General features: G+C 46.8%; 1 protein-coding gene across 1 annotated transcript; it reads right to left on the bottom strand.

Annotated features, from left to right (window-relative positions):
* Positions 1-5,642: 5,642 nt before the first annotated feature.
* LOC123886628 lies at positions 5,643-7,960 on the bottom strand. The gene is made up of 4 exons (XM_045935933.1): positions 7,703-7,960; positions 6,732-7,599; positions 6,069-6,657; positions 5,643-5,700 (listed from the first exon to the last, which is right to left on the bottom strand). The coding sequence occupies exons 1-4, from the start codon at positions 7,958-7,960 to the stop codon at positions 5,643-5,645; spliced, it is 1,773 nt and encodes a 590-aa protein (XP_045791889.1).
* Between the last annotated feature and the right edge of the window lie 236 nt (positions 7,961-8,196).

Genomic DNA, 8,196 nt, shown 5'->3' with positions numbered 1-8,196 from the left:
GGTTTTATCTTAGAAAATTTTTTCAAACGAATTTTGTTGTGAAGAATTCGTGATGGGGAGCCTCCTCCCCGGTTTTATCTTAGAAAAAATTTTCAAACGAATTTTGTTGTGAAAAATTCGTGATGGGGAGCCTCCTCCCCGGTTTGTGTTGCCAATTGGTAAGGGCTTTGGTTGGGGGCAGCGTCCTCGGCCTATTCTGCGCTCTTTCACTTGAATTGTGGTGAAAGGGTGGATTTGATTGACTGTTGAATTCACTTTGTTTTCACTGCTTTTCAGGTTCCATATGTCAGATATCGAGGAGGTAGTGGAGAGTCAAGGGGTCGTGAGGTATAGATTACTTGATACGATTACTGATCCTAAGCTAGATTGGGTCGGTCCTGAGCCCCGAGGGATAGCTTCTGTGCTTACTCCCAATGATCCGAAATTGCACACAGTGGTCGAGCGGAGGAGGAGGAATGATCCGGTTAACTGGCTAATTTATATGCTCGACGAGGGTCAAAGAGTGTGCTCTTCTTTTGACGGATATGGCTTTGCCATGTATGAGTTTGTTTTTAAGGAGCTAAGACTTCGATTGTCGTTCAGTCCTCTTATGATAGAAGTACTTAGGATATTAAGGGTTGCCCCTTCCCAGCTTCATCCAAATTCGTGGGCGTTTATTTTGGCTTTTGAGCACTTATGTGAGTATAGGGGTGTTCGACCTACTCTTCCCCTTTTCTTCCGAATTTTTAAGGTCCAACGAAAGACCATAAGGAGTGAAGATTGAGTGGTTCCTCGGCAGAATTGGGTATCGCTGAAGCAACAAGATGACGTGAAGCTTTTTAAGTTATTCACTGATTCCGTGCGGAACTTTAAGGAGAGGTATTACATTGTCCGACCAGAGTCTCCTGCTGCCCTGGATAATCTGTTGGAGCCTAGACCCGATTTGGATGAATATGGGGTTGTTCGTAGGGATGCTGCCGGGAGGGTTTTGACTAGGATGGAACCCAAGTTTCCTTTAAGTTGGACATATGTCCATTTTCATAAGGATCCTCGTCAGTATATGGTAAGGGATGCTGATTTATCCGCTGAGGACAGGGCCAGCTTTGAAGATTTGAAGAATTTTGTTGAAGGTTTCACCCCTGCTGTGTGGGTGAACAGGGGAGGTGAAATTATTGTAGATGAGGATGGGAACCCGAAGACCTCCAAGAGGTCTATCAATATCCGGGAACTCCTTGAATGTAGGAATGCTGAGGAAGTGAGGATCTGCTTGGGTATAACGTGCTCGTATTTCACTTGCTTTTCTTAAAATATTTTATCTGTCTTTGCTTTATTTTTGACTTTGTCTTATTTTTTCTTGCAGGTAAGATGGAGTCCATTGCTGATCGTATGTTGAAGGCCGCAGTTAATGAAAGAGCGTCGGGCAAGGGAAAGAAGAAAAACGTAGCAGCCAAGAGTCCCCCGCGAGTCCGTCTTGGGACTCCTGTTGCGCAAGGGTGCTCATCGCGGGGAGGTGGTTCTGGTACTCCTTCTTCTGTTCAGCAGCCTCCTCAGAAGAGGGCGAGGGAAAGTGATCGTCCTGAGACAGGCATGAGAGATATGACCGGCTTTCCTGTTCCCCGGTGTTATACTGTGCCCAGATTTTTTGACATGTACCCTCCTATGCGAGGAGGACACAACATGATCGGGATATGGCCGGAGTCATACGGATGATGGAGAGTGCTCTGGTGCTCGGTGATGAGCGGGACAGACTGGAGGGGGAGAGAGATGCATTTTAGGCTAAGATTGGGAAGCTTAAGTCCCGCATCGTCCATCTGGAAAATGATCAAGCGGATTACGAGGAGAAGAAAAAGATCTTCGGGGATCAGACTGTCGAGCTTCGCATGAGGACAGAGGAGTTAGATGCTACCCGGGCAGAAGTGGAGCGACTGACTGCAGTTATGGCATCGTGCGAGGGTGAGCACCCAGCTGCAGTAGGTTTGACTACCCGAGCAGAGCTTGTTCAAACTATTGCTCAGCTATCTGCTGATTGCGTCGATGGTGCTGTCTATGCTTTTGACAATGCTAAGCAGCAGATGATGCTTCTTAATCCCGAGCTGAATTTAGTCATGGAGGGCATGCATGTTAATGGAAGGATCGAAGGTGGTCGCATCGTTATTCCTGAGGGGTTGGAAACCGAGGAGGCTTCAGATGAGGAGGAGGGAAACGAGGAGGGTGATCGTGACGAGTAGGAGTTTTAATGCTCTTTGTATCTTATTTTTCTTTGGTAATCTTTTGGGGCCTATGTGCCATGGTTTGTAATATTTGAACAAGTGGGCTTTTGTCCCAATTTACTTTCTATGACGATTTCGAGTATGTTCCCGTTTATTATTGTGCTCGCATTTTATTCATGCTCGTAAATATTCTGCTCGTAGCTATTTTTATTTCACCCCTGCTCGTGTGAATGTTTAAGTTTTTGCTAAGTTTGCTTATTTGAATGTATGTTTAAACTTTTGCATGTATGAAGCTTTGCTCGTTTTTATTTCACCAGGGAGCTTGTCCTCGTTTTTATTTCACCGGGGAGCTTGTCCTCGTTTTTAACTAAGCGAAAATATTGGTTATTTTGGATTTATTATCCCTGCTCGGAATTATCCCGTTTCGCTAGTTTTTTGTCGAGCACGTTTTGTTGAGGTTGGTTTCCTCGGTTTAAACTTAAACAGTTTGTGGAACTGTATAAGCACTTAGAGTTGTTTCTAAGTTAATGCGAATACGAGCATGTTGATGTGCCTTTCTCCGCAACCTGAACCTCCCATCGCGAGCTGGGTGTTAGGTCATGGCACGGAGACGATGGAGCTCGTTTCGAGAGGTTTCCTCGTCGAGCACGGGTTCCTCTCCCCTTATGGTAGATTGGTTCCCTTGCTCTGGTTTTTAGATGAGCACGTGTGCCTAGGTTCCCTCCGTTGTCTAGGTGTTCGACTCGTTGTGTTTTGAGTTCGAACAGCCTTTTGCGTTTTGGTGTGGCAAAAACTTAGCTGTAATATTGTTTCAATTTCTGGGCATTCCATGGTCGGAGGATCTCTTTCCCTTGAAGGTCCTCGAGGTAGTATGCCCCGTTTTCTGTTTTGTTGCGGACTCGTTATGGTCCTTCCCAATTGGCAGCAAGTTTTCCATCTTGGGAGTCTTTGGCATTTCGTCTCAAGACGAGGCTGCCGACTTCAAATTCTCTCTTGATGACTTTGGTGTCATGTCGAGCAGCTATTTTTTGTTTAAGAGTGGCTTCTCGTAAGGATGCCTTTGTTCGGATTTCTTCGACGAGGTCGAGCTCTTCTCGGAGTGCCTCGTCGTTCAATTCTTCCTCAAGGGGTTGCTCAGTTCGTCGGGAGGGTTCCCCGACTTCTACGGGGATAACTGCCTCTGTTCCGTATACCATCCGGAATGGGGTTTCCCCGGTTGTGGAGTGTGGGGTTGTTCGATAAGCCCAAAGCACGCTTTCGAGCTCCTCGACCCATTTCTTTTTGTTCTGGTCGAGCCTTCGCCGTAAGCCACGTAGGATTACTCTGTTCGCGGCTTCGGCTTGCCCGTTAGTTTGGGGGTGCTCGACTGATGTGAAATGTTGCTTGGTGCCCAGGGCAGCAAGGAATTCTTGGAAGCCTTTGTCTGTAAACTGTGTTCCATTGTCTGTGACCACAGCTTGTGGTATTCCAAATCTGGATAGCACATCTCGTTTGAAGAAACGAAGGATTCTAAATGATGTTATGTTAGAGAGGGGTTCCGCTTCCACCCATTTGGTGAAGTAGTCGACTGCGACTATTAAAAATCTATTTTGATGAAGTCCTCTTGTGAAGGGACCAAGTATGTCCATGCCCCACCAAGCAAACGGCCATGGTGAGGACAAAGATTTGAGCTCGCGAGGGGGAGCTAAGTGCATGTCCCCGTGTCGTTGGCATTTGTCACACTTCTTTACGTGGTCCTTAGCATCTTGTTGCATGGTAGGCCAGTAATATCCTGCTCGTAATGCTTTTCTGGCTAGTGATCTGCCTCCCAAGTGTTGTGAATTGATTCCTTCGTGAATCTCACGCAGGATGTAGTCGACTGTGTCCTCGTCAACACATTTTAGAAGGGGAATGGAAAATCCTCTCCTGTACAACTTTCCATCGAGAATTACATATGCACATGCTCTTCGCCTTATCACTGCTGCCTCTTTCTGCTCGGGAGGGAGAGTTCCGTGCTCGAGGAAGTTGTATACTGGTGTCATCCAACAGTCTTTGTCGCTGATAACATTGATGTCGAGGACCCTGGTCGGTTTTTCTATGCTTGGACGAGGGAGTATTTCTTGGATCACAGATTTGTTTCCGCCCTTCCTTTTTGTGCTTGCCAGTTTGTACAGTATGTCTGCCCGTTTGTTGTGCTCGCGAGGTACATGTAATATCTCCACAGAATCAAACTTAGTAATTTTTTCTTTCACTAGAGTTAAGTATTCTGAGAGGTTATCGTTTTTGGTTTGATATTCTCCTAGTACTTGAGAAGCAACTAGTTGTGAATCTGTATAGATTTTAATCTCCTTGGCATGGATGTCCTCGGCTAAACGTAGGCCTGCGAGGAAAGCTTCATATTCTGCCTGGTTGTTTGAGGTTGGGAAAGACAGTGCTAGTGATACTTCGATTAGTATACCATCCTCATTTTCGAGTATGATACCTGCACCTGCTCCTGTTGCGCTTAACGCTCCGTCCACAAAGATCGTCCACTTATCTGCCCCGTCAGTTGAGGGGGAAGGGCTCGTCATCTCTGCTACGAAGTCGGCTAGGACTTGAGCTTTTAATGCTTTTCTGCTTTCGTAACGAATGTCAAACTCTGAAAGTTCGAGGGACCATTTCAGCATCCTGCCTACCATATCTGGTCGACCAAGTAGCGATTTGATGGGCTAGTCTGTTCGGACCACAATAGTATGAGCCAAGAAGTAATGCCTCAATCTCCTTGCAGCGTAGATTAAGGAGAGAGCTATTTTTTCAATTTACTGGTATCTAAGTTCTGGGCCTTGTAAGGCTTTGCTCGTGAAGTACACTGGCTTTTGTCCTTCGTTCGTTTCGCGGACGAGAGCTGCACTTACGGCTTCTGATGCGACGGAGAGGTATAAGTATAGTACCTCCTCGTCATTTGGTCGCGAGAGGACAGGTGGCTCGGATAGAGCTTTCTTCAGATGTTGAAGAGCCTGCTCGCACTCGTTAGACCATTCAAAAATAGCTTCTTTCTTTAATAACTTGAAAAGTGGGAGCGCATGTTGTGCGGATTTGGCTACGAAGCGAGATAAGGACGTTAGCATGCCGTTGAGAGTTTGTATTGATTTTTTGTCACTAGGAGTTAGGAACTCAGCGAAGGCACGACATTTGTCGGGATTTGCCTCAATTCCTCGCTCGGTCAGGTAAAATCCAAGGAATTTTCCTGCTCGGACTCCGAAGGTGCACTTTTCTGGATTGAATCTCATATTATATTTTCTGGCCTGCTTGAAGACCTTTCGTAGGTGCTCGACATGATCGTTTTCCTCGGGGGATTTGACGATCATGTCGTCCATGTAAACTTCGAGCATGTCGCCCATTTGTCCTCGGAATACTTTGTTCATCATTCGCTGGTATGTTGCTCCAGCATTCTTCAGACCGAAGGGCATTACGTTGTAGTAATAGTTGCCCGACTCAGTCATGAAGGCTCTTTTTTCCCTGTCCGCCACTGCCATTGGAATTTGATTGTATCCTGAGTATGCATCCATAAAAGATAATAATTTAAAGCCAGAAGAATTATCAACTAATTTATCAATGCAGGGTAAAGGATAAGAATCTTTAGGGCAAGCCCTATTGAGGTCGGTATAGTCACAACACATTCTCCATTTTCCATTAGATTTTTTAACGAGTACAACATTGGACAACCAGGTAGTATACCTGGCCTCAGAAATAAAATTTGCCTCTAGGAGGTCTTTTATAGCTTTTTCTGCAGCCTCCGCTTTTTCGGGAGACTGCCTACGCCTACGTTGTACTACAGCCCTAGCAGAAGGGTCGATGGTCAGCTGGTGACAGGCCACATTGGGGTCGAGCCCGGGCATTTCAGAGGCGTGCCAGGCGAACAGGTCAGCGTTCTCTCTTAGGCAGGCCTTCAGCTGCTTCCTAGCCAGGTCGGGGAGCCCTGTCCCAATCTTCACACCCTTGCTCGGATCTTCACCGAATGGGACCAGCTCGAATTCGCCATCGGGAATTGGACGATGGTGCTCTTTGCTAGCTTCGTCCTCTTCTTTGTTTTCCTTGCGTAGTTTCTTCTCCTCCTTGTTTTCTTTCTTGGAAAGGCGGCTGTCCAGGTCGATTGAGCTGATGTTTGGTGCGGGTGACGATGTTGGAGTTTTGGTTTTCTTGGCTTCGGGAGCTTCTCCAATGTACTCGTTTCCCTTGGAGGATGCATTGAAGCATCTCCTTGCAGCTTCGATGTCCCCATGCAAAGTGGCGACCTGCCCCTTGTGGGTGTAGTACTTCATCTTCAGGTGGGCAGTGGAGGGCACAGCTACCAAGTCTGCTATGGCAGTCCTGCCCAGGATGCATTGGTATAGGGAAGGGCAGTCGACGACCAGGAATTTGACCTTAATTGTCTTAGCTGTTTCCTGGGAACCGAAGGTGACCAAGAGGTCGACATACCCCCACGGTTTGGTAGTTGCTCCGTTAAACCCTGTCAGATCAGATCCCAAGTAAGGAGTCAAGTAAGTTTCGTCCAGCTGTAAAGTTTTGAAGAGCTAGGCGTACATAATGTCGCAGGAGCTTCCCTGGTCGACCAATACTCGCCGAACATCCATATTTGCCATATCGACCCTGATGAGCAGGGGAATCTGGAGTTTGCAGCTCCTCCGGGCAGCTCTTCCATGTAGAATGATAGGGGCTTTAATTGCCCTTTTGCTTTGTCCAGGGTTGCACTCATGTTGGAAGAGGCATCAATGAGTTCTTCAAATTTTCTTTTAATTGAGCCAACAGAGTGCTTGTCAAATCCCCCACCGGATATGACCATAGCTTCAACAAAAGTTTCCCATTCCTGTAGAGTGGGGGCAATGTAATTGTCTTCTAGATAATCAGGGATGGAAAAATCCTCTGTACGGGAAATGGAGAGGGCGACTGGCTTGTGCCCGGTTTTTTCAGGTGGAGCTTCTTCAACTGTGCTGGTTCCAGCAGCTTCTGGTCGAGGATTGTTGCTCTTTTTGACGTATTGCTTCAATTGTCCGTTTCTGACCAATATTTCGATGGCATCCTTCAGCTGAATGCAGTCCTCAGTCAAGTGGCCATAGCTCTTGTGATACTTGCAATATCTGTTCTTGTCTTGACCAGGTTTGAGAGGTGTTTGTCTTGGGAACTTAATTCCCGCTTTTGTGAATTCGGCTGAGTTACATTCCTTGAATTCGGCTGAGTTACATTCCTTGAATATTTCATCCCTTGAATATTTCATCTCGGGGCTCTCTTGGCCTTTCGTTTCTTCTTCTTCCTCCTCCTCCTCCTCGGTTTGACTGCTCTTGATGAGATTGAGGAGCAGAATGCGTATTGCCTGCTCGCCCATAACGAGCTGCATTTGCTGCCTGCTGCTCCTCATATTGTATGTAAGCTTGAGATTTGAGGAGGAGGTCATCTAAAGTACGTGGTTTTTCAATTCCAACAGCTTTTGCGAAGTCACTGTTCGGGCGAAGACCGCGTTGGAGCAGGTACTTCTTCATATCGTCAGTTGTGTCCACCTGAACGACTTCTTTGTTGAATCTCTCAATAAAGTTGCGAGGGGATTCATTATCACCTTGGAAAATGGCGTCCAACACTGCCTCGGTTTTTGGTTGCTTCCGAGAGGCAGTGAAGTGCCTGCAAAATTGATCGGCTAGATCTCTCCACGAAGATACAGATTGAGGAGCTAGACTGTGGTACCATGCCATAGCTCCTTTTCTTAGGGAAGTTGGGAAGTGCCTGCACCTGATTGCTCCGCTGACTCTAAGGAAGTCCATAGTAGCATTGATGGATGCAATGTGGTCGTCAGGATCAGATAGTCCGTCATAAGCAGGAAGGGCAGGAGGTCTTTCAAATCCCTTTGGAATAGGTGCTCGCAGGATATCACGAGTTAAGGGACAGCGAGGGTCCTCCTCGTCACTTTCCTAGGATCTCCGTGCAGGGGAATTGTCATGGTGGGTAGGAGTTGGGCTGCGAGAATAATGATCAGATTGATATCCTCGACTTGTAGACT

Source organism: Trifolium pratense, linkage group LG5 (genome assembly GCF_020283565.1).
Source record: "Trifolium pratense cultivar HEN17-A07 linkage group LG5, ARS_RC_1.1, whole genome shotgun sequence".
NCBI lineage: Eukaryota > Viridiplantae > Streptophyta > Magnoliopsida > Fabales > Fabaceae > Trifolium > Trifolium pratense.
Note: the sequence above shows the minus strand (reverse complement) of the source record. Positions and strands in the feature narration are given on the sequence as shown.